Source organism: Pangasianodon hypophthalmus, chromosome 2 (assembly GCF_027358585.1).
Source record: "Pangasianodon hypophthalmus isolate fPanHyp1 chromosome 2, fPanHyp1.pri, whole genome shotgun sequence".
In the NCBI taxonomy this organism is placed as follows: domain Eukaryota; kingdom Metazoa; phylum Chordata; class Actinopteri; order Siluriformes; family Pangasiidae; genus Pangasianodon; species Pangasianodon hypophthalmus.
Window position 1 is genome coordinate 32,007,858 of NC_069711.1, and position 27,526 is coordinate 32,035,383.

Below are 27,526 nucleotides of genomic sequence, written 5' to 3' on the forward strand. Positions count from 1 at the left end.
GGAGGCACGACACAAAACAGCTTGTTTCTGTTATTACATTTGGAAAATTAGCAGTGTCATAAAAGTCCTGTTTAATGTGCTGAGTTTGTTTGTTACACAGTATGTGAGAAAATGAATGGGGGTGTTTCCATGTAACACAAATTTATTCCAACCGTTAAACATATCAACATTATGACATTATTTCTCCCCAATAAAATCAGCAGATGAGCCAGTTGACATTAATCTGGAATGACTGACAGTTGCGTAGGTGTTTTGAACTCTCTTATATTAACTGACACCCCAGGAAGCCCCGCCCACTTCACTTTATCTCACATTAGTAATGTTTCGGTTGATGCTCTCGACTCAATTTGATTTCCTGCTTGAGAGATGCGCTGATGTGGTGCCCTCACTTTCTGTCAAGGTGAATGGAGAATGTTTTCATTATAAGAATGAGTTCATTAATGTGAGGTATAATCTATCAGTGTATGTTTGACTTAGCTAACATTTAACTGTTATTAAAAAATTTAGCACTAATCAGGTAAAGCCTCCAGTGACTGGAGCTTGACTTGATGGCTGTAGATGATTCGTATCACAATCTGCTCCTGTTGTATGAGATTTGCCGTGAGAGAGAGATAGACAGAGAGAGGGAGAGATGGAGAGAGAGAGAGAGATAGAAACAAAATTCATTTTGACTTTGATGAGAGACTACAGCGAGGGAGGCGGAACGCTTCGTTTGAGATTTGCCCTTTCTCGCCTCCTTTCTGCGTCGTATTGATGCTGACGCCCCAGTTTTCTCCCATCAACGATATTTCTGTCTGACATCCGAGCACATCCAGCTAAAAATTCCTCACATTGCCTCGCTGCAGAGATTTACTGCAGTCTAATAAACACTGAAGCCTTCTGTAGCAGCGGCTGTCCATCAGATTTAATCAGAAATCTTTCTCACTTCTTCAGCAGTTACTACATCATGGTCAGACGATAATGGACATGGATGCTGTGTAAATGGATGACTTTGATCAAACTGTTTTCAGTGTATGAGAATGTTGTGAATGAGTCGTGTATGTTAGGGCCTGTATGATATCCTGGATCAGTTCCTGCTTAGCATTTCCACAATTTAAATTAACAGGAGTAATGCAAACTGTACAATGTTTCTGACTTTTTTGGGGTGTGCTACTTGCATAAAAGCAAAAGAATCACAAAAACATTTTGTTTCGCTAGTTGTTTTCTAGCACCTGCTGATGTAAAACATGCTATTTTGCTAGCAACGGCAGATTTAAAACATGTCTTAGCAAGAGTATAGGATGAATGTGTTTTGTAAAGTTTGTATTTGAACAACTAGTGACGTTTCTTGAGAAGCAGCTACTCCATTAGTTCCTGGTCCACAGAAAAGTAGCTACTGTTGAGCAAGAACTAAAAATGTTTTGGGAAATAAAATTGGCCCTGTTCCTCTGCTTCCTAGGCTCCTGTGAAAGGTTCCTGTTCTTTTAAAAGGTTCCTGTGGTGGAAAAGTGCAGGAAGTGGATAGTGACAGTAAAGTAGCAGCATATAAATTACAGTGAAGACTTTAATACCTTTACATGATGTTTTTGACTTTGTGCCCCACCAGGAAAGGGCCGTTTCTTCCGTTTTCGCCTCCCCATGCCGCTAAGCATGCTGGGACTAAGTAAGCAGTCCCTTCCTCAGGAAGACCCGGATGAGGTGACCGTTTACTCGCCCGAACAAATGGACATGCACTCGTCCTGCTCCTCCTCTTCCTCCCTGTCTCTATCGCTCTCACCACATGAGCTCCGCCCTTCCACGCAAGACAGCTGCAGCCCCTCCTACGCCAATGACACCAGGGCTCTGATTGGCCAGAACCTGCTGGACTCCTCCTCTCCTGCCTCCGGGCCTCAGGACCAGTCCTCGCCACGGGACATGAGGGAAAGGACAGAACCTTCCGGATCAGTGGGCAGCGGGAGCGTGTGTACGCTGCGCAGAGCCTCGTCCACGCATGACCTTGAGGGCTTTAACACGCATGCGGACAGGACGTACCGCGGCCGCCATGCTAGCGAAGGTACATGCACCACACATGCTCACACACTCTACTTAATGACAAAGAAACAAAATCATAATTTAGCTATTGACACACACGACTGCGGTGATCGCACCTTCCATCACACTCAACCCCAGAATTATTGGCACCCTTGTAAAGAATGGGTGGAACCTTTTGGATATGATTCACATTTACATGGAGGATCCCAGTAATTTCAGGGCCGACTGTAGGTCTGTCTCTCACACACACACACACACACACACACACACACAGCTTTAACAAGCCTCATTCATGGCCACACAGCCCAGCTCTTATATTTCCACTTCTCACCCTGCCTGCCTCCTCTCTCTTTCTAACACCCTTCCTTCAGACAATGGGCGAAGCATTAAAGGTATCCGCACCAACTCTGTCCTAATGAGCACGTGCCTGCCTGCCTACCACCTGGAAGCATGCCAAGCCACATAACAAACGCTGGGATATGAAAATGAATGCCCTGCTGGAATATGCTCGATGCTCTTATTAAAACGCACTGCACCCAGAATTATAGGCAGCATGTAACATATGGTGATGTGTGTGTGTGTGTGTGTGTGTGTGCGTGTGCATGTCAGGTCTGCAAAGTTTCATAGTAGAAGTGAATATTAGCAGGAGTGCCTTGTCCAGCTTTCCAGCACACAGTCAGATCAAAACCCTAATGCAATCTTATTCAGTGTTTTATATATATATATATATATATATATATATATATATATATATATATACGCTCACTACATAGGGTAAAACAGGATTGGGGGGTGTCAGGTTTGGGGCCTGGGGCTTGCGGGGGGTAAGTGGAATAAGGTATTGTGGCTAATCTTGCTCTGAAAATATGAGTGAAATTATTTACTCACAATTTATACCATGAAAATAAATTATCCTCATCAAATTTTTTTTACAAAAAAGTCAGTTGTGATTGAGTAACGTTTTGATACAATACCCCACACTTTCATTTGAATTTATTTTTTTTTTTTCCCCAGAACCATTTACATTCCTCAGTATAGCATACATGACACACAGTTTATTCCGAGCCCTTTTCCAACATCAAAAAGTGACACAAGGACTATTTGGTTAAAAGTTTTTAAAAATAATATTTTGATACTTTTAATGAAACAATACTTTTGTTATAAATGATTAAATGTGCATATTTTTGCTTTAAATATTATACAAATTATTCTTGTTCTTGTGTGTTTGAGAGAAAACTAGTCATTGGAGAGTTTCATGCACACGAGTGTGAAAGTGTTTCCATGTGTTTGTGAGAATGTACGTGTTGTATGCTGCAGTGACACACGACACACTGCATGACTGACAGATTACCAGATTTTTAAATCCCATATTCGCTGCAGTTCTGCAGCTGCATTTCTTTCTTTCTTTTGGATTCATGTTGGAGTGTTTGGCTTCTGATTCGACTATGATCATGACGAGGCGCCAACCATTATTGTAGCTTTCGTAGCTTTTCGGAGCTCGGTTGTGCATTTCATTCTTCAGTATAAATACAGCCTTTCATTTCAGGTGTGTGGTGTGTATTTAAGCACCTCAGTTCAAAGTAAAGTAATTGCTGTAATTCTCTCTGTCGTGTTTTATACAAGGCCAAGATGGCAGACTGATTATTTTTTTCCCAATCTGAATCACTCTAATCCCCTCCCCTCCTTCTCTTTCGCTGTTTCTGATTGGCTAGTATCGCGCTCTTGGATGGCTGGGGGTATGGCTTGAGCTTTTCCTATTTGTGTTGTAATCAATCAGCATGACAATTTTTGTCTGTCGTTTTTTTTTTTTTTTTTTTTTTTGGTCTGACGTTTTTAAAATAATATTCTAGTTTAAACCCCAAGACGAGTAAGATGTGCATTGTGAAGGTGTGTGTTGTTCATGTTAGTGCTGTGTTTCTGTGTATTGAATGACAGTCAGCATTTCTGTGCTATTATTCTCAGTGGATGTGAATGGAAAAGCATGAGCTAAAACTGCGTGTGTCCCCTCTGACAGGGCCGTTCAGCCAGATCAAGTGCAGTCTACTGGGCTCCACATCCGACTCAAACCTCACCAAATACAGCACCATCAACAAGATCCCACTCATCACGCTCAACTTCTCTGAGACCAGCAACGACAAACGCCCCGCCTCACCGCCCTCCTCAGAGAAAACCATCATCGCTCCGAAGGTCAAGGATCGCACACACAATGTCACGGACAAAGTCACACAGGTGAGACGTCGTCCAACTTGACTAACACACGTGACAGAAACAATCCAAATATACACTATATGAATAAAAGTTTGTAGACCCCTGACCATCACACCCGTATGTGGTTCTTCCCCAAAATGTTCCCACAAAGTTGGAAGCACACAGTTGTCTAGAATGTCATTGTATGCTGTAGCATCATACTTTCCCTTCACTGTAACTAAAAGGCCCAAACCTGTTCCAGCATGACAATGCCCCTGTGCACAAAGCGAGCTCCATGAAGACATGGTGTGTGAAGGTTGGAGAGGAAGAACTCGAGTGTCCTGCGCAGAGCCCTGACCTCAACCCCACTGAACACCTTTGGGATGAACTGGAACACTGACTGAACCCCAGACCTCCTCACCAACATCAGCGCCTGATCTCACTAATGCTCTTGTAGCTGAATGAACACAAATCCCCACAGCCACACTCCAACATCTAGTGGAAAGCCTTCCCAGAAGAGTGGAGCTCATTATAACAGCAAAGGGGGAATAAATGTGGTATGAGATATTCAGCAAGCTCATATGAGTGTGATGGTCAGATGTCCAAATACTTTTGGCCAGTTAGTGTATTTTTGAGAAGTTAAAGATTTCATGGATTTAGGGTGTCATGGTACAGTAACTAATCTGTGATCCCACATTCTTCTTTCTCTCTTCACCTTTTTTCACAAGTTTAAGAGGCAAATTTAACCTTTCAAAAGTTTGTGAGCTTCAAGTTAGGTGGCTATAAGAGCACAGCCTTGACTCGACACCCCTTGCACCAGTTCGGTTTTGGTGATAGGAAACAGACACAGGTACTCGACCATGGTACAGATAGTTACAGACTCAATTTAGTAACCATACCATGTCTTACTGAATCATCCAGTGGGAAAGCGTTATCAGTAACAGATAGTAAAATATTCTGTCAGCAGGTTTTTACCTGATGCTGCTTCATCCAGAGCTGTCAGAATGAATTTCTCATTTTAGATATTATTCAAACTTTCGTTATTATATTATATTATAAGGTGAAATTCCAGTGCCTCTTCGTTTTCTATTTTCAGTCTCATAAATGAAATGAAACACATTTCCCAAACTTTTTTGACCTAATGAGCTTTGTCGCATTAAGGGTCAGTAGAGGTCACTAGGCTGGCCTCGGAGATCCTGCTAAACTGTTGTTGCTGTTGTGTTCTGCTAAATTTACACCATGTAATAGGCCATGTCATGTATTCTTACATGAATTGTGGGAAAAATCCAACTAAATATCAGTGAAAAGAAAACAGTACAACATACGAAAACAATCAAATGAACCTGAAACATTGATGTTTATGATTATTTCTGATTTCATTTGCGATAAACTTTCCACCTTCCATGATACGAATGCAGTTTAGTGTAGTGCTGCTGCTAACATTTGCTCGTCAATGGCAGAATAAAATCACAGGCTCGTCAGAATACTAAATCTTTTAAATAATTCAAACTTGATGTTATTTGGAATGCGCCCTAATCCACACACTCCTGACGTGCCTTCAGGTTACCAGATTCAAAAGGCTTTAAATAAACCATCAGACACAAACACGCACATTGTTAATCTCTCTCCCAGACCCTCGTTTTGTCGGCTCCCTGTTTCATCGTCGTCCTTACTGTGTTCCGTGATTGTTTGTTTGCTCAGTCGTTGTCTGCCTGTAACTAAGCAGATGGCATTTATCACACACAGATGGCCGGTTTCATCTCTTCAGCTCGTAGCGTTTTTATCAAACCTAAAGAGTTGGACACTCATTAAACTACACCTCAGGACCTTATGCTTGGCAGCTGGCTAAAAAGATAAGCACTGTGCTGAATGTAATTCTCTCTATCTCTCTCACACACACACCCTGGTAATATAAAATACAACCCTTTAAGGAGTGAAACGTTTACACCAAATGACTAGGTTAGATTTTACAAATGAAAGATGGCTGCAGCTTGCAGTAGGCCATGAGATTTGCTGAAATGAGAGGGAAAAGTTCCCAAATGGCCGCTGCGTGAGATTGTAGTTTAAGAACCTCATCATGTGGTTATTACCAGACGAAGATGTGTGTATATGCAAACTCTCAAAGCAGGAGTCAGATACACTGAGTTCTCATATACAGTCATTTACAATATTGGGTTCATTAGCACAAAGACAGTAATTCTCCACTAGATGCAAAACAAATATCACTGAAAATGTAAAAACAACACACACACACACTCACACACACTATAACAGATCCATATTGGGTTTAGAGTTATTTTGCTTAATTATTAAAGTCCTAATACTTTATTTATCCACAGTAGGAACACTGCCAGACCTACAACCTCACACACAGTGATCATATAACGCACACTAAATTGTGTATTCACTGTATTCAGAGCAGTGAGGAGTTAATTACACATCGTTCAGTATTCAGAATGTACTACTGCTCAGACCTTTGCACCTTCAAGATGGAGTTTGTGCAAAATAACAGAGCCATGTCTCAGTTATTGACTAATATAGATTTTCTTTATTTTATATTATTATTATTAGGATTTAATTTATAAAATGTGAGGGTCAAATGAAAGCCTTAACAGTGTGACATAAATTAGAGAAATATTTTGCAACAGTAAAAATGTTCTGCTGGTCCATTGTTCTCAACAGCCCCTCCTACTGAAACCTTAAGCCCGATATGCTTTTGTTAAGGTGTTAGTTCGAATCACCCTTGTATATATTACTGTGGTATTAGTAAAGTGGCATTTTATAGGCTGGTATTTAGATGTCAGTGGATCCTGGGTTGATAAATGAAGACAAATTTGTAATTAAGTTAAAAAATTAACCCGATTGTAATGATTAAGACGAGTGGCACACTGGCACAGCAGGTAGCCTTGCTGCCTCACAGCTCCAGGGGTTTTTGTCTGTGTGGAGTTTCACATGTCTCTGTGGGTTTCCTCTGGGTTCCCCGGTTTCCTCCCACCTCCCAAAAACATGCAGGTAGCTGGACTGAGGAACCTGAATCTAAATTGGCCCTAGGTGTGTGTGAATGTTTGTCGTGCCCTGTGATGGACTGGCTCCGGATCCACTTAGACCCTGATTAAAACACTTACTGAACGTGAATGAATTAATATTGAATGAGTGAATCTTTTCTACTTCTTTCAAAACAGTACATTTGCTTCGCTTGCTTTTGTGCTATCTTTTTGCAACTGAAGTTATATTTTATTCATACCATGTGTTTTGTGCAATCACGTTCCTACTATGCCGGTTATTTATCGTTTAAAGGCAAGTGCTTGTTTTAAAAAAATTTTTTTTTTTTTTTTTTGAGTGCTACCGAAGCAGCACCTCAGAGTTGTGAACTGCAGACAGACCATTTCAGTATTCAGAACATAAGATCATGTTAAGCTTGATTGTTCAGTCTGGATATAGAAAACATTCCCCACGTATTAATTAAACTTAAATTAATACAGCCCTAAAATATGACACAGTTCTAAAGCGTACTCATTAAACCTGCCTCAAAAGCATGTTTTCTGATCTGGTAACTAGGAAACACCATTTTTTCCATTGCTGTTACTAATCTAGTAAGATCTATCATGTTTTAAATAGATGTTCAGTTATATTAGACATGCAGTGATGGGAAAAACTTTGATTAGGTCTAGCACAGGAGCCGGTAAGCCTCCCGATATGTCACGTGCATAATTAAACAGTACGCCTACTCGATTCTGCTTCCTGTTCAGCAGCTGGAAGATCTATTTTAAGCGTGACCTTTGACCCTGAGCCGCCGAAGTCTACAGATTAATCAGGGTGCGCGCGAGAGAGGGCGTAAAACGCGCGATGAGAGGTTGATTCTATTCCTGACAGTTTCCTCCTGCTTTCTGTGACAGTAATTGCTGTGCCTTCAGGATCGCTGTCTGTCTGTCTGTCTCCGTCTCTCTTTCTCTCCCACTCCGTTTCTTTTCCCTCCCTCTGTCTCGGTCGCTGAGAGGACACAATGGCTCTGGTAATTATCTCCACAACACTGGGGTTGCCTGAAGGATCCCCTCCCACACACACACACACACACACACACACACACACACACACACAAAGACACACACCGTCAAACTCTTTAAGTGCACAACCAAAAAGGCTCTCTGCACAACTAATCCGAGGTATCTGGGGAAAAATGGGCTGCAGGACAGCACTTATTCACTCTCTCTCTCTCACACACACCAGTCTACACAGTCAAGTAGCACTCTCAGACCAAGAAGGTGTAGAAAAGCTGAGTCACATGATATTGGTAAAAGTAAACAATTTAAAATGTCAGAATTTAAAGTTGAGATTGAAAATCAGAGCTTGATGCCAAGTGCTGCTTTTTGCTTTTTAGGCTTTTTGCCTAATTATATTTCGAGAACACAGTTAAGTAGCACTTTATTTTACAATTTCCCGCAGCACTGTTGATTCTGATTTGTCAGAAGGTGTTTATTAATTTTCGACAACACCAGCTACGACAGTAGTGCAGCTGCAAATCACAGGTTTATATTAATGTGCTCATTCTAAACCAGAATAGAAAACATTTATGGAAGGAGTCTCCAGCGTCAGTGCTTTGTGACAGACGGTTTTCAGACATGGGAAAGTCTTCGCTTTGTGGTTGACAAGTTCTGTGTTTTTGTCTTTTTAACAAGAATAAAAGAGAGGTAGACTGTTTACAGCTGCTATAACATCAGTGTTTACAGGAACTAACTAATTTCTCAGATGTTCCAAGTACACTTGCTGCAGAACAAAAAGGGCATGGTGGGGATTCAGCCCTGATCCAGCTCCTCCTACCTGGGCAGAGCTGGGTGGAGGCGAGCCAAAAGTCCAGGGGGTGGAGTGTGTTTCAGGTTGAATAAGTTTGTTGTGCAGCATTTTGTGGGTTAGAGGTTAGGGGTCAGGTTTATAGGTGGAGTTGGATCAGATCCAGCTCCACCCCTGGACTTTTGGTTCTGCAGCACGGACTATCTCAAATGGTCCACAGAATTAAATGCACCTGTACATGGATAAAAAGTATGATGTGTCGTTCTTCACAAACGAAATGAAAATGAAACACTTTGGTATGTGCTGTTACAGGAAAATAATCCACCTCATTCAGTACATACATTCTTTCTTCCTTAGGTATTGTCTTTGGGTGCCGACGTGCTTCCAGAGTACAAGCTCCAGACGCCGCGCATCGACAAGTTCACCATCCTGCACTACAGCCCTTTCAAGGCCGTGTGGGACTGGCTGATCCTGCTGCTGGTCATTTACACGGCCATCTTCACGCCGTACAGCGCCGCCTTCCTGCTCAACGACCCCGAAGAGAAGAAGAGGCGTGTATGTGGCTACTCGTGTAACCCACTCAACGTGGTCGACCTCATCGTGGACATCATGTTCATCGTCGACATCCTCATCAACTTCCGCACCACGTACGTCAACGCCAACGACGAGGTGGTCAGCCATCCGGCCAAGATCGCCGTGCACTACTTTAAAGGATGGTTCCTCATCGACATGGTGGCCGCCATCCCCTTTGACCTCCTCATATTCGGATCAGGATCAGAGGAGGTGAGAAATGTCTCTCGTTGGATTCTATTCCTTTGGATTTATATTGTCACTTAAGATACTACTTTAATACTTTATGACAAAGCAACAGGTTAGAAAAACAAACTTTTATTTTATATCTCACAGTAAGAATTAACTGTGTAAAAAGTTGTATTAGGTGTCTGTAGGCTACAAGAGACTTACACGAAGGCTTATTTGAACAAGCACCAGCTGTCATAAAGACTGCTTTCGGCTATTTTGATGTCGGGTTTGTATAACACCTTAAGCTTTGTTGTGTTTTCACACTTTGTGTGCTGACGTATTTTAAAACGTCGCATAACGGTGTTTTGTCAAACATCAAAATCACATTCAGTTTAGATTAGGTTAGGGAAAATATTTACATTACTCTGTCCTGACAATGCCATGAGTTTTCATAACTGTCATCACCATTACGTGATTCTGATGTACCGAGCTACAAAGTCAGCTGTCATGATGGAAACCATCATAACACAACCTTATGTTTAGAAAATGCAGCTCAAGTGTTATGTACGTATCTTTATAACAGCTGACGCCTGTTGGAATTACCCCTTATAAATGTTGTAGGTTTACATCAGTGAACACTGCCCTTGAATAAAGTGTTACTTTTTCTGTTAAATTCTCAAACGCATCAGCTCTCGATTTCGGGTCACTGAACGTTTTGTGTAAAGATACAGATCCAAGTTTATTCTTTTCTCTGCTCTTAGTTACCTCATTCGACCTATCGGAGTTTAATATTATATTATACCAGAGGTCTGCTGACTTCTTGATTCTGTTTGGTCTGTAGGTGTTGATTAATTCTCTATAACAGCAGATCTGACAGTAGTTCAACTGCAAATCACAGGTTTAACTAATATGTTATTGTTTCTATAGTAACAGCTTACACAGGGATGTGTATGGTGAACACTCGATGCAGTGGGATTTAAAACGTGTATAATGTTGACATGGTGAGGTTTTCTGTAAGGAGACATTTAGACTATTTAGACATTTATTTATTTAGCATTTTTGGAAGGAGTCTCCAGTGTCAGCTGTTTGTCACAGACAGGGATAAAGTTTTATGACAGGAAAGTCTTCAGGACAGAGGGATTTACGCTTTGCTGTTTCTCTGTTTAAAAAAAAAAATCAGCATTTTTTTGTCTAATTAACTCAAATAGAGAAAAAAAAGAAGCTGCTGAAGGAATGCCTTAACACTTCACAACATTTACTATAAATGGATAAAAGTTTCATTCTTTAATAAATAAAAAATTGTAATTGCTGTAGTATAAGAGCAATAAAACACAACAGTAACTATTTTCCTATAACAGCACGACATAGTGTGTTCTATTCCTTCTCATTAAAGAGAGAAAATGCTGTGCTCTTGCTCTGAGAGAGCTGATTTAATGAAACAGCGCTTGACATTTCCATGATTGTTCACGTTCTCTCTCTTCACCAGACCACAACTCTGATTGGTCTGCTGAAGACGGCCCGGCTGCTGCGATTGGTGCGTGTGGCTCGTAAGCTGGACCGTTACTCCGAGTATGGTGCTGCCGTGCTCATGCTGCTAATGTGCATCTTTGCGCTGATCGCTCACTGGCTGGCGTGCATCTGGTACGCCATCGGCAACGTGGAGAAACCCTATCTGGAGCACACCATCGGCTGGCTCGACAACCTCGGCATGTCCATCGGCAAGCAGTACAACTACAGCGACCCCTCCTCGGGCCCGTCAATCAAGGACAAGTATGTGACGGCGCTGTATTTCACATTCAGCAGCCTGACGAGCGTCGGTTTCGGGAATGTCTCACCTAACACTAACTCAGAAAAGATCTTCTCCATCTGCGTCATGCTCATCGGATGTAAGTAGCAGCACGATTCATATTAGATGCTTAAAAAGGCTAAACTTTGTCACAATCTGCCTATCAGAAATGAGTGAACAAACTTTTTTTCATTTAAAATGAGCCATGCATGAATTGGGAAAAAAAAAATTCTGGATGTGCCATTCTTCTGTCTCTTTGTATTTTTTACTGATATTGCACCTTTAATGTAGGTTAATCTTTAACCATAGCAAATTACAGTGTAATTTATATAACAAGGGAAATTATCATAGCAGTCTGTAGTGCCATTTTCCCACCAAACCATTTTGGTCTTATTGTAGTAGTAATGTATGAATAATAAATATAAAAATATAAACATACACCAATCAGCCATAACATTAAAGCCACCTGCCTAATATTGTGTTGGTCCCCCTTGTGCCACCAAAACAGCTCTGACCCTTTGAGGCATGAACTCCACAAGACCTCTGAAGGTGTGCTGTGGTATCTGGCACCAAGACGTTAGCAGCAGATCCTTTAAGTCCTGTAAGTTGTGAGGTCGGGCCTCCATGGATCGGACTTGTTTGTCCAGCACATCCCACAGATGCTCGACTGGATTGAGATCTGGGGAGTTTGGAGGCCAAGTCAGCACCTTGAACTCTTTGTCACGTTCCTCAAACCATTCCTGAACAATTTTTGCAGTGTGGCAGGGAGCATTATCCTGCTGAAAGAGGCCACTGCATTAGGGGATGCTGTTGCATAAAGGGGTGTACTTGGTTTGGAGCAATGTTTAGGTAGGTGGTACGTTCAAAGTAACATCCACATGAAGTCCATGACCCAGGGTTTCCCAGCAGAACGTTGCCCAGAGCATCACACTGCCTCCACTGACTTGCCTTCTTCCCATAGTGCATCCTGGTGCCATCTCTGCCCCAGGTAAGCGACGCACATGCAACCAGCCGTCAGTCCACATGATGTAAAAGACGTGATTCATTAGACCAGGCCACCTTCTTCCATTGCTCCATGGTCCAGTTCTGATGATCACGTACGCATTGTAGGAGCTTTCAAACTTGGACAGAGGTCACCATGGGCATTCTGACTGGTCTGCAGCTACGCAGCTCCATACGCAGCAAGCTGTGATGCACTGTGTGTTCTGACACCTTTCTATCATAGCCAGCATTAACTTTTTCAACAGTTTGTGCTACAGTAGTGCTCTTTTGTGGGATTGGACCAGACGGGCTAGCCTTCACTCCCCACGCACATCAATGAGCTTTGGGCTTTCATGACCCTGTCGCCAGTTCACTGGGTGTCCTTCCTTGGACCACTTTTGGTAGGTACTAACCACTGCATACAGAGAACACCCCACAAGACCTGCCATTTTGGAGATGCTCTGACCCAGTCGTCTAGCCATCACAATTTGGACCTTGTCAAAGTCACTCAGATCCTTACGCTTGCCCGTTTTCCTGCTTCCAACACACTTTGAGAACTGAGTGTTCACTTGCTGCCTAATATTGACAGGGGCCATTGTGGTGTTAACCCTTTAACTGACATCTCAACCATGCGGTAGAGCTGACTTTGACAGTGAAAAAATTAAATATCAAAAATGTTTTAAATCCATTGTGCCAGAATTTTACAAAAACATGCTCAACCGTGCGGTTGATATGTCGGTAAAGGGTAGAAATGACCATGAGGCAGGGCAGATGTTGGCATAGTAGTTAGTATGGTAGGAAGATGTTTGAGTGGAAAAAGCAAACAAATACAATGAAATTAGATTATATTACTAAAACGCGATATTATCCTATTGCATTATATGTCAGCATAAGGTTTAGTATGCACATATATGTTAAGGGGAAACATGTAGTGCAGAGTATTGAGACCTCTTCATTGTTTTCATTCTTAGTGATGGACGCCAAATTTTTCTATGGCAAAGGAAAGGGTAGCAAAGCTTTGGTCCCCCTTGATCCAGAGGGGTGAGACATAGAGCACAGTGATGAGGACTTGGATGATCCTGACTATGTGCCAAGGCACACAGGTGACACAGATGAAGAATTACTAATCCCTGAGCTTAGTGACCCTGACACACAGTCAGACAGTGCCCCCAGTGCAGAGAAAAGAAAATTGTGGAGGAAAGTAGATATCACTTCAGTTAAGTTTCCAGAGCCTATACCCCCAGAAATCAGTAAGGTTCAGACACCTTTATTTTACTTTTCCATGCTATTTACTGATGAAATGGTGCACCACATAAGTGAGCAGACAAACCTCTACTCTGCTCAACAGCTTGGATCTCACATTAAAACAAATCCAAAAGCGATTCAAGAGTTTTTGGCGATATTGCTATACATAGGTGTGTTCCCGTTCCCGTCCTTGGAGGATTACTGGAATCCAGCGAGCCGCTTTGCTCTGGTTGCAGACATCATGCCACTACGCAGGTTCCGGGCACTACGCAGGTTCATCCACTTTACTGACAATGCAGACTGTGGAAAATGTCGACAGGTTCTATAAAATCAGGCCCATTTTGACATGTTGAGAAGACAGTGTCTTATCCTCCCAGCTGACCAAAAACAAAGTATCGATAAGGTCATGGTTGCCTACAAAGGCACAAGAGCAGGAAATCTCCGACAATACATTTCCAACAAGCCAGATAAGTGAGGATTGAAACTGTTTTGCCAATCTAGTTCCACTGGGATAGTACATGATTTCATTTTGTACCAGGGAAAGACATCCTTTTTCAATGTCCCACAGTTAGAAGCTGAGCAGTCCATGCTCATGGGGGAAAAAGTTGTGACCACACTCTGCAGAACAGTGGAGGAACCAGAGTCAACAGTTGTCTTTTGTGACAACTTTTTCACAAGCTTCAACCTTGGGATAACGTGTTTGGGCACTGTGAGGAACAACCAGATGTCAGGAGGAGAGAACCACCTGAAGAGTGACAAGCAGTTGTCAAAAGAAGGAAGGGAGCATTTGACTACTGCTGCTCAGATAGAATTGATGCTGTAAAATGGCGTGACAACAAATGTGTCACTCTCCTCAGCAACGCATGTGGGGTGGAGCCAGATGGTGTGATCACAAGGTACAGCAAGGAGGCAGGGAGGAAGATACCGGTCTCTTGCCCTGCAATCATGAGCATATGGGAGGTAAAGATTTATCTGACATGCTTGTGCATCTCTATAAGACTCAGATAAAATCACGATGCTGGTACCTACCCCTATTGGATGTGTCGGTCTCCAATGCCTGGCTGCTGTACAAGCGAGACTGCCACATGCTGCAAGAAAAAGAGATTTAGAACAACTGTGGCCCGCACCCCGGAAGGTATCCACAAAACCCCGGCCCGAGTTGGTAGACCACTCTCCTCCTCATCTCAACCAGAGAGACCACCACAGATAAAATGACAAACAATGCCTGATTTTAAAGCAGAAGTGCCATATGACGAAGTATATGTCATTATATACAGATTTGTGTACCTAGCCATTGTAACTGATGGGACATTTACAGGCCAAAAACATGTTGATGGAGTGTAAAAAAGCAATAAACTGTTTTAAGGTTTTAAAGAGAGAATAAAATGATTGTGTTTCATGAAAAATGTTAAGAAATATAGCAATCTGTGAATAGCATCTTTTACCATAAACTGACATCTCAACCGTATGGTAGAGGTATATAATTTCTTAAAAAAAAAAAAGGGTCAAGTTATGGAAAAAACTGTTAGACATTGTTATTTGGTGCTCTAGTAATAGGTATTTATGGTTAAATGTTTTTTTCATCACCTGTTTTAATGAGTGACATTAAAGGGTTAATGTTATGGCTGTATATTTGTGATCCAAGATATGATTTGATCAAAGACAACAACAGAACTTCGGAAAATTGAGAGCAATTAACATTATACTCGTGTATTCAAAGATGACGATTTATTTGCATTTACTTTAAGTACTATTTAGGAGCATAAATAGTTTTGCCACAGTTATTTTTCTCTCGGCGTGTGCCAATATTCCAGAGTTTACTGTCGATTGTCCTCTTGAAATATGTTGACCGGTTTTTCTTTGACCTTTGACCCCAGCCCTGATGTATGCCAGCATCTTCGGGAATGTTTCGGCCATCATCCAGCGTTTATACTCGGGAACGGCGCGATATCACCTGCAGATGCTCCGCGTCAAGGAGTTTATCCGCTTCCACCAGATCCCCAACCCACTGCGCCAGAGGCTGGAGGAGTATTTCCAACACGCCTGGACCTACACCAACGGCATCGACATGAACATGGTACAGGAACGAATGTGTACGTGTGATGTGTGTGTGTGTGTGTGTGTGCACCTGGCTATTAATGCGTGTCCAATTCTTTTCTTATAGCTCACTCTTGATTGGTGAGAAAACATTTGAATTTTGAATAATTGATATGAATTTTATATAATTGATACTATTATTGATACTAATTCTATTGTTATTTATGAATATATTAGCTACAATGGAGACAAATCAATTTCTTTAGCTATCTAAATATCCTGTCCACAGAACATTAGCTCATTAGCACTTGATATTGAGTAAATAAGAACAAATTATTTTGACTTAGAAGAGAATTGAAGTTTTGACAAACATTTCAGAACTGATGAAGTAAATACAGGAGAATATTTCACTTGTCACCGTAATGTTTGTTGCCACGACAGCTTAATGCAGCGCATAGCCAAAAATTAATTTCAGAGCAGGATGAGGAAATATGCTAAATAAATCACTGATCTGTATAATTATGATACGTACTGATACATATAATTGATGCACTCATGCATTTTGGCTGGATGCCAGGCACTAGTAGGCGGCGATGGCACAATTTTTTTTATTATGTCATTTAAGGCACAATCTGCCATCAACTAATCGTGCCATATTAACAACATTGCCATAAAATACCGTTATACCTTTTATTTTCAATTCCACTGAAAATGATTAAAATAATATAATAGTATCTGTTCTTTTTTTCTCCTCCTGCAGTAGAATTTCAGTTCTTCCTCTGCGGTCACTTTGATTTCCCTGAGCTCGTAAAAATGCATGGTCCTGATTGGTTAATCCTGTCTCTCACCATAGCGACTGGTAGCCAATAAAAATTGATTAAACAAAGGTTTGTTTGATGTTTAATGATGACTGTTTACCTTTCCTGAACATCATTTTGGAGCAGTTACTGTGCTGTGGGAATACACAATTTAAAAAAAAATAAATACACACACACACACACACACACACCAGTTTCAGTGCTAAATACTGTTTTAATTAAATGCATCAAGAATGTAGAGTGGTAATGCCTTTTAAATATGTTACCATAACAACAAGCAAACATGCTGTCTTGGTGTCAAACATTACAGCAGCAGCGAACATGACGACTGATGGTAAGCTGTCACGGCATCAAACATTATGGCCGCAAGTAACAGTAATATTCCTGGCCATAAACTGTCATAGCAACTCAGGATAGATAAGATGTCTTCCTGGACACATGACTGACAGGGTTATGTCAATCTTATGAGTACTGATCATGACAATTACTGGTAATTGTAATGCAGGACAATCCTGTCAGCTCGTGACAGCTCATTACAGGTTATTTCATCTGCCATGCCATGTTTGTGACGGGGTTATGTCAGTCTTACGATGCAGGGTTGAAGTAAAACATTATTGTATCTTAATTTCTGCTGTGATAAGATTGCAAGGTTATGAACAGTGTGTTTTACACTGATGTGTTTCTGTCTCTCTCTTATCTGCTTCACTTGGATTTCAATCCTCTGGTAAGAACAGGAGGTACAAATAACTCATGACTAATAATAACTAATTCCAAGATTAAAACGCTTGGTTCATGTTATTCATTCATAAGACTAGATTAATTAAAGTAATGCCAATGTTCTTTCACTCTGTAAAGGTTGTTATGCATGCGTAATACCATCCTAATAGACACGCAACCGTAATAAACAGTAGATATATGAAATGATTTGTGCACATCATTAGCAGTGGCTCCAGATAAACACGGCAGGGGGAAACGTTTAAGTGGGTGCTTCATTAAGAGGGCGAGCTGGAGCTTCAGAGCTGGCCTGGTGCTTTTTGCACTGCCAATCTCCGAGCTCGCTGCTGACAGCTGCACTTGCCAAATGCTGTTAACCCTTTCCTTTCCAAATCTCCTCTGTCTTTCTGTCACTGCAAAGGAGTCCTCACAGCAGCTCTAAAATGATCTTAATGTCAGTTGAGCAAGAGGTCATTTCAGACATTAACCAGTTGATTAATTTAGTTCAAATGATTTTGTTGGATGTTATGCATGGAATGGTAGCTTGTCTGTTTTACTATGGAGTGTAGACTCAAAGCTGTTTTACAGGTAAGTTTATCCTCAATTTTTGTTCAAATTTTGTTACTCCCCCCCCCCATTTTTTTTTTTTCAGAGTGTATTTTTATCTACATAACTGATTTTTATTTTAAGACCAGTTTTGCCAGGTCTGCAGTTTTCCTGCTAACCTTGGGCTATTTTTGAACTGCCACAGTGGGTTCATATTTTTGCCTGAAGGTTGGGAGTGTTTTGCAAACATTATTAGGTTTTTTTTATCTATGTATATATACACTATATGGACAAATGTTTGTGGACACCTGACCATTACACAAATATGTGTCTGTTGCCACAAATTTGGAATCACACAGTTGGACAGAATGTCTTTGTGCACTGTAGTATTACAGTTTCCCTTCACTGGAACTAAGAGACTAAACCTGTTCCAGCATGGCAATGCCCCTGTGCACAAAGCGAGCTCCATTAAAACATGGTGTGTGAAGGTTGGAGTGGAAGAACTCGAGTGTCCTGCACAGAGCCCTGACCTCAACCCCACTGAACACCTTTGGGATGAACTGGAACCCCGATTGTACCCCAGACCTCCTCACCAACATCAGCGCCTGATCTCACTAATGCTCTTGTAGCTGAATGAACACAAATCCCCACAGCCACACTCCAAAATCTAGTGGAAAGCCATTTAGAGGAAAAAATAACTTTTTTGTGGTGTGAGTACTTTTGAATATTACACTATATGTGGCGACAACTGAACAGAAATTGGACTGCTTTTGTCAAGCAAACCTGGCAACCCTGGTACAGACAAGAGAAAAGTTTTGAAAACCAAAGGACAACGCAAATGGCAACTGTGCTGTGTTTCTCATCTTCCATCTGTAAAAGCAAACCAAATCCAAACCTTATAATTAGGGCCTGAATTTCTCCTGTCTTGCAGAGTGTCTTTAATTGTAGAGCCAAAAGCAGGTGCATGTTGATTTCAGCCTTGCCATCACTGCACATGCATTAACCTGTTTTTGTGACTTTCTTTCTCTCTGTTCTGTGTGAATGTCTCTCGCACTCTGTCTCTCTGCAGGTGCTAAAGGGATTTCCTGAGTGTCTGCAAGCAGATATCTGTCTACATCTCAATCAGTCTCTGCTGCAGGGCTGTAAGGCGTTCCGAGGAGCCAGTAAAGGGTGTTTGCGTGCTTTGGCCATGCGCTTTAAGACGACACACGCACCGCCAGGCGATACCCTGGTACATTGTGGGGATGTGCTCACTGCCCTGTATTTCCTTGGCCGAGGATCTATAGAGATCCTGAAGGACGACATCGTGGTGGCCATTTTAGGTGAGTCAAGTTCAGTTCAGTCCTACAGTCACAAATAACACTGACCCCATTTTATTTTATAGCAATACAATTACACTACTGATTTGAAAGTACACATCATATCCTAATGTGAGATATAATCAACGAAAACAATATTTATTAAAGATACACAACACCTACTCCCCTTCCTGAATTAACTGTAAATAAGCGTGAACAGCAACTATCTTTGTGTTTCATATTTAATATGACACTTTTATTTTTACGGTTTTACTCTCGAGCCAGAATGACCAGAACATAATGACTGTAATTTCAAATCTAATTTCTGAAATTGATCCTTCATGCTTATAATGCTTCATGTTGGAAAAATATTGTAAATCATATTGTATTTTCATCCAAACAGGACACCATTAGGTATGATTTTAAAGTAAAAATTGATTGTATAATGTAATTTGTTCACTACACACAAGTAATGGAAATCACTTTGCCTCATGTATTTAATTTACTAGGCAAAGTAACATGCATAATTGATTAAGAGCAGCTAAATTATTCAAATTGTTTTCCAGTAAACTCCAATAAACCAGTCAGGCTTTATAGCCACTGGAGTGTCGTACATCGACAAACAAGGAGCCCTGGTGAAACAAATCTGATTCATGGACAAATGCTGTGGCCGTTCTGTTCTAGTTGAAATATCGAGGGTTAATTAACCAATTCTGACCTCATGCTGATAATCAGAATTCCTAAATTACAACAATTACATTGTAAGATAAATACGGACAATAGCCTATTTTTGCATATCCACCAGCATTTCATCTGGACATAAAGATGATGCCTTCAGGTGCACAGAAACAAATATTTTTTAGCATTATGTGCGCAGAAACATTCTTAACTAATACAAGAAATTTGGTGTGCTGGCTGTCTAAGTCTAAAAGCCCTAAACCATATGGTGTTAAGAAAACTAAAATGTGGTAAAATGTGGTGTTGTCTGGGAAATTCCTACAAACTGTGAAATTTTTCTCCTATACATACTTCTGAAACCTACAGACTTTCCTGAACTGAAACATGTTTCTCTTTTGCATGTATGTAAATCAGAAGTTCTAGCATTGTTAAAGTCTGGTTATAACCAAAAGTGAAAAGAGAGAAAATTTCATTTAAAGATTTCATTCTGAATGCAGTACAGGAGCATGGCAGACATTTTGACAGTAGGTATCGTATCATAAACTGAATTGATTAGGCTTATGTTCACTTCACTACGACACACAGCTATCCTTACATAGCATAAGCTAACTTGATCAAAGTGTGTAAGAAAAAACACACTTAGCTAGTGATGTTTTCGGCATCTTTATGCACTGACTGTTTTTACACCATGTTTGTTAAACTGAAATGTTACGCAACATATTTGCAGAAAGATCTGCACGTACTTTTGGTGAAATATATTTACGGTTTCTTAAACTTTATTTGAGTATTTTATAGGCAGAAAATACAACTTTGGCCAAAACCTGATTTTTTTTTTTTTGATTGTTTTTTTGTTCTTTGAGTATTTGCCAGAGTTTTCTCAAACCACCTCATACATAACCTCTTAGTTACCAACGTGCTATCTTAATTGCTACCATGTTTCCCGAGTATCTACACTTCACCCCTGAGACTTAAACTGAAAGTTTTAACACTCTGGTCTATAATAAATGACACTGGAAAGTAACAGAAGCCGCCTGAGCTCAGGTCGTATCCTCTCCTCAATTTACACTGAGCCAACGAAAGCTCTTCGAGGCACTGCAGATTTCTCCAGAGGAGTTAAAACGATGATGCAATGATACGTCAGTCTGAAGAAATAGCTCATTTCAGGTGGAAATAAAAACATACTATAAAAAAGCCAGAGTGATGACATACCTTACACTCATTCAGCTTTCAGACCATAAAAACAATCTGAATGAACACAGAGCTTACATGGATTCAGCCTTCTCCACTCATAAACAGCACAGACTTAACGCGAGAGCATTCATATATCTCTTATATGGCACACTGGCTTCATACTTCTAAGCTTGAACTACACACTTTTCTGCATTTAATTTAACCAGCTGTCTAGGACAAAGGCAATAAATGTCTAAATGGTTCTTCTCACACTTCTAGTTCAGTTTGCGTTCTTGCTGTTGCTTGCACAATGACTGGAGCGTTCCCGGGAACACATTTGGTCACACAGGCAGTGGAAGGGAACGTCAGTGTCGACTCTGTCACTAAACCACATATACGTATATACGCATACATAATATGTAGCAAACAGTGTGTAGGATGAGCTCCTCTCTGGATGTGTTTCTAAAGAGAAAAGAAGGTACTCTCACAAACAAGTCATATCATAAGGTTTAAAAAAAAAAAAAAAAAAAAAAAAGTATGATATGAAAGATGTCATACACTGCCTTCATCATATCAGGTCTGGAGACCAAGAGGGATTGTTGTTTTGAAACTTCTCATAAAATAAATTATTTTTAAACCCCAAAAAAATTGTGAGGAATTCAAACCTTTTAACTAAACTGCATATGTTTAAATGTCTAAACTGAGTATCTATATTAACTATTTGTGTCTTAAAGTTAATTTTTAAATATATTCCTAGACATGTAATACCATAATTTCAAAGATGCCTTTAAAAAATGTGATTCACAATATTTCCAGGTAATAAATCTAAATCTAAATCTAGTTTCTTTCTGTTCTTGAAATTTTTTTTTTTTAGCCAGAAATTAGCTCCACCCCATGGCAACAACTGAGCTGCTCAGCTCTGCCTCTTTTTCCATAAAAGGCAACTCGCAAGGCAGGTAGTAGTTTCAGCAAAGGGAATACGTTCATTTGGGGGAAAAGGACGAGGCTTGGCAGTGTTTCTCTGCAATTGTAATTCATGTCGCAGGCAGCAGGTGGCACTCAGAATGACAGACTACTTCTTTAAAAATGTTCTACGGTAGAGGAATCATTCAGGACAGAAAGAGAGAAACAGAGGAAAAAAAGGAGGGAGAAAGATGCGGTCGGTGAAGCCATTCATTACGCATCTGGATCATCTGTTAACAAATGATGGGTGTGGCCACAGAGACAACAGTTATTTTTTACTTTGCTGACTTGTAGCTTTATTTATCTCTCTTACACACACACACACACACACACACAGGTGGGACAGGGTACGCTGAATTAAAACGGCTCATTACTCTTTCTCCAAGTAAGCCTGCAGCAACATAATAAGGCCACACAAGAAACTAGAGGACGCTGTATCTCTCTCTCTCACACACACACACACACACACACACACACACACACACACACACACACACAAAACTCAGCAATATGAATCTGCAAACTTACAGAATTGCTGAGATAAGCTTCTACTGCATGCATGTGCTCACAGGTCAGGAAACATCCATCTCAGCAGGAATTCATTAAAAAGTGTCTGAGGGAAACTTTTCATTATTGCAGTTAATGCAGTTATTGCCACCGGTCCAGTGTGTATTACATCCACAACCTCAGCATTCTGCCCTGTCCTCATAATCATGAGCTATGTTTACACACACAACAATAATTCATAATAATGAGTAATCCGATCGAGAGCTCGAGCTGAATGAAAAAGCTTTAATTCCTGTCTCATCGAACAAGATAGATAATCCTTTAAATAACAGAAGAATGATGACCATGTAAGTAAATCTGATTACTTCTACAATCAGGATGTTTGCATGCATCCTGCATGTGTGAACAGCTCAGTTCATGTTAAAACATTTAAAATAACAGAGATTCTGAGGGGTTGGGTACCTAACAGAAAGGACTCAAGGGCACAACTGTCCTGCTGAATAGTAAAAATCAGTTGCCAGATCTCCACAAAATCTTCCAATAGTGAAGCAGTATTAAAAGACAGTGCGCCTGAATAGTTCTTTCACAAAGGTGATAAAATTATTTCCTAGTATTAACACAGTTTAGCATAATAATATTTGTGAAAATGAATGGAATAAAACTCCAGAAGTATCCCAGTTCTACTGGGGGAAATTTTACACCTGGCAAAACGGTGTAACCGTCTCCAAGGAAAACGTTCGATATTAACGTACCCCTGGTTTCAGGAGCCGTGGAAAATTGTGCAAAAGTGGCCGCTTAGTGTTTACTAAATTGAACATAATGTGTCCCATTTACCATTTTTTCACATTTTTGCATGATCCTTCCTAGAATGCATATGTATTAGGGGAAGGAAGCACACTTTGCATGTTTCCTCCTGCACAGTGCTTAAATTGAGTATTTATGCTTTGTACAAAAAACACACAACGTTTTTTGCAAAGAATGCGGCCTAATTCCACCTGAAAACTGGAGCAAAAAGCTCAGTACATCTGGCCCTGAGTTGTCTTGGTGTGTAAAATGTGCTGCACAAAAATGTGCTACTGGAATCTCATCTAACAGCCTGAACTAACATTACTCACTCAGACTTGTTTTGTTACCGTAAAGCTGACAGTAAATTGAGCTCGTTCTGTGCACGTAAATTAAATGCCACGTCTTGGCCTTTCTGCCAATTCACATCCATCCAAACTTGGCTAGTGTATGCCAGATCTAACATTTGTCTTTTCACCTTTTTCTCGCTCGTTGATCTCAGAAACATTGATCATGTTTCAGATTATAAATATCTTGGCAGGCAGCTCTCAGGTTCATAAGCGGTGATAAATTCTCTGCTCATCGTTGTGTACACGAGCAGAGCAACATAATATACACAGTCCAGTTCGGCGAGGAATCCAAAAGTGTAACAAAACAAGCACTTCATCATAAGCCCATGTCCCAAACAAATTCCTTAGGCCAGGACTCAGCAGTTTACTTACACCTAAAAGAAACCCTGTAGAAATTTTTAGGCAGTGGAGAAGGAACAACCATCACTCAATGGTACAATCCTGTATCTTTCACACCAAAGTCTTTCAATACTGTCCAGCTTTAAATATCACGTGAAGGCAAGAAGTTTCATGATGAATTAAACCCTGTTGAAATACTTGGGAATATTCACCACTTTCAATGAAATCCATTTGAATTTAATTACTGCAATTTCAAAAATCTGGATGACTGCAAACCATCACGGACACCACTGTGTACATCCACTAATTACATCCTTCTCTCTCAATGGTTTAGGCAAAAACGATATCTTTGGTGAGATGATCCATCTATACGCCAAGCCGGGCAAAGCCAACGCAGACGTACGAGCTCTTAGCTACTGTGACTTACACACCATCGACAGAGAGGAGCTGCTGGAGGTGTTGGACATGTACCCAGAGTTCGCCGACTACTTCTGGTCCAACCTGGAGCTCACGTTTAATCTGCGTGATGAGAACGCCAAGGTACGAACACACACACACGCACCGCAGTGTACCTCATATGTCCTTCATTGCACACACATGAACACAATTCACAATTTGTGTACATGTAGAAGTTGGAGAATCCTATCACTTTGTTCTCTAACCAGTTCAGTGGTGTTCGCCAGAGGAACCTGTACACGGCAGTGAGTGACTCGGAGCAGGAGGAGATCAACGCAAGGTCAAAAGCCTGCTTTAAAAGCAAGACCTCTACAGGTAAACCTCTACTTCTTTCCAGCCATTTTTGTCCCATCCTGTCTTCATTCCCCTCATCCCATGGACTGTATATTTTTGACAATAATAAAGAATTTCAGCATTACTGATCAGAATCCATAATTGTTGATCCACTGGGGAGTACTTACATGCTTTTCCCACTACATCATTGGCACATTTTTAAATGTAGTTGTGAATTTAAAGAATGCTACATCCAAGCTCAGGTTCAGTCAAAAGATTGGGTGCCCTGTGATAAATCTTATTTCAGTACACTGATTAAAACTCAATTTGATTCAATTCAACTTAAGAACTTGAATTACAGGCAGCACAGTGGTGGAGCAGGAAGCCAGCAGGGGAGCTGGCTAAACTAAGTTGCCCCTAGATGTGAAATTGTGCGTCCCACCCAGGCTCCATTTTATTTCAGTATAAAGCATAAAAATTCAGATTTATAAAATTCAAATGCATACAGGACGTCACAACAGGACCACCCATTATGGACAGATTTTTGAAGAGAAGCAAAACTCTAGAGCACAAAAAAAAAAAAACATCCTATAGTCTGTAGAAGGATTCCTGCACTTTCATAGCAGTCTTTGAAGCTGTGGACATTTTACTGCTCAGATTTTGTGCAGTTTTGTTGTTCTTTTCTCCTCCCCCTCCTTTCTCATCCGTTCATCACTTCTATCTTTGTTTTCAGCCAGTTTCCATGGTGGCACTCTGTGTGTGTGTGTGTGATGTTGGTGAAAGGATGCAGCATGCTTTGCCATCCTATAGGGGGCGCTCTACTCTCTGTCCTTAAATGACTTTATAGTTAATCCCTCTATCCATTTCTGCATGTGAACGTTTCTCTCTCTCTCTCTCTCTCTTTTTTTTTTTTTTCCATGATTAATATGAACATCTCCAAGGAGGACATTTGATGTATGTCACCTTCTCCTCTCCGCTCTGTCTTCCTACAGGGACTCCAGATCGACACAGAGTGGTGGAGAGAGACAGAGGGAGAGACAGAGATATGCTGCAGGGAGAGGAGGAGGAGGAGAAGAGAGGTGAGGAAGAGGCAGATGAGAAAGAGGAAAAGAGAAATTTGGGCTTGGGGATGCTTGGCCACTCCCTCCCTCTCAATCTGAACACGCTCCCAGACTCTCACACTAAGGACTGTGCAGAAATTTATAAAGGTAACGCAACATAACATTGTCGGCTTCATAATTATTGACACCCTTCAAGAGAATGGGCAAGGATGTCTGTACACAATCAGTCAGGAAAAACTACTTACCCATATTTACATACCATATTTTCTCTCAAAATTGTTTTGCAAATTTATTGGCACCCCTACAGAATATATACAAATAAACAGCATATATAAAATACAAGTAGGTAAATCTGGTCATCCTTGGAAAACAATGTTGTTAATGTTGCTTTTGACAAAATATAAGGTTGCGCAAATTTAAAATCCATGTTACCCAAGTTAAAATACAAAAAGAAATGTGAACATAAATGAGATAAATGTTGTGCCACTAGTGGTCCAGGGGCTCTTGTGTAAATAAATATCTTCATGCCAAATACTGGGATATTTTAGCCTTAAACCTGGTTGCCTCTGCCAGGAGGTTGCAGCACACAAAAATTAATGCTTCCCAAATGACCGTCTTCTGGATTTCATCACTACTGCAAACCTGTGTTCTGTATTAAAGAGACGCTACGAATATAAAGGAGCTCAAAATGTTCTAATGAACATTTGAACTGTGCATGAACTGTGTCTTTAACCTCATTAGACAATTCAGGAAGAGCATTCATGCTTAAGAAAAAAATTGTGATAGTGTTTTTATAAGTTTAAGCTTAAAAAAAGATTCACTGCATGTATTATTTATAAAATACATATATTTGCTTTTGCTCATTTTCATGAAGGATGCCAATAATTTTGGCCATGAATGAGGTACTAAGAATAATGCATTGATTGCAAGTGTGTGAGTGAGTTATGTGACTATTATGACTTTATGAAGGCTTTTTGGAGGCGTTAAATACACAGCGCACTTTTAAACATGAGTGTGCCTGAGCGCCGAGTTCCTGAAGAGCTGAACACTGTTATTATCACTCAGAGCTGTCTGTCTGAGCAGCTGTGTGCGCACACACACACACACACACACACACACCATTATACTCCCTACAGGAAGCTTTCTTTCACTCTCCCTCATTCCCTTCTGCAATGGTCTGTGCTACAGTAAAAAGGAAATTAGTTTATAGGTAATGAGGTATCTGGTTAGGAGAGGGCCCTGTGTTTTGCAGGTATACACACACGCACCAGGTTGTGTGCGCGCGTGTGCATTTTCCATGCATCTGGCTAATGATCACTGTCTAGCTGTGTGTGTGTGTGTGTGTGTGTATTAATTATAATATTCCTTATTACGATGTGTCCTGCTTATTTGCTGTTGGCCATAATTAACAGCCCTGGGCCTGTGTGTGTGTGTGTGTCCCCAGATGTGTGTGCTGACAAATGGCCTTGTGGGAACATCGATGACTCGGCACAATCTCAGGACAGAGAGGGCGGAGTTGACTGCGACAGTGACATCACGTTTGGAGAAATGGAGCAAAGGCTGGACTTGCTGCAGGAACACCTGAACAGGTGAGAGAGAGAGAGAGAAGCTTTCGGCTTTGGGTTACGAGTCTGTCTTGTAACTGTTGCCCCCTAGCGTTCACACATGGAAGTGATATTTGGTGCATAAATATATATACACTCAGGTCCGGAAGTATTTGGACAATGATGGGGTTTTTGTGATTTTGCCTTTATACACCACCACAATGGATTTGAAATAAAACAATCAAGATGTG

At 40.8% G+C, this 27,526-nt stretch overlaps 1 protein-coding gene across 3 annotated transcripts in view; it reads left to right on the forward strand.

Moving 5' to 3' along the window:
• kcnh7 (potassium channel, voltage gated eag related subfamily H, member 7) overlaps positions 1 to 27,526 on the forward strand; it is a 59,385-nt gene that overhangs the window by 26,200 nt on the left and 5,659 nt on the right. For 2 of the 3 annotated variants that reach the window (XM_053230485.1, XM_053230473.1), the window contains 10 exons: positions 1,586 to 2,032; positions 4,025 to 4,239; positions 9,343 to 9,768; positions 11,213 to 11,612; positions 15,616 to 15,815; positions 18,923 to 19,175; positions 24,276 to 24,481; positions 24,607 to 24,712; positions 25,663 to 25,878; positions 27,176 to 27,320. In XM_053230485.1, the coding sequence (XP_053086460.1) occupies positions 1,586 to 2,032; positions 4,025 to 4,239; positions 9,343 to 9,768; positions 11,213 to 11,612; positions 15,616 to 15,815; positions 18,923 to 19,175; positions 24,276 to 24,481; positions 24,607 to 24,712; positions 25,663 to 25,878; positions 27,176 to 27,320 (2,614 nt within the window). The remainder of the gene's footprint in view (positions 1 to 1,585; positions 2,033 to 4,024; positions 4,240 to 9,342; positions 9,769 to 11,212; positions 11,613 to 15,615; positions 15,816 to 18,922; positions 19,176 to 24,275; positions 24,482 to 24,606; positions 24,713 to 25,662; positions 25,879 to 27,175; positions 27,321 to 27,526) is intronic. The other variant, XM_053230478.1, reaches the window with a different exon arrangement.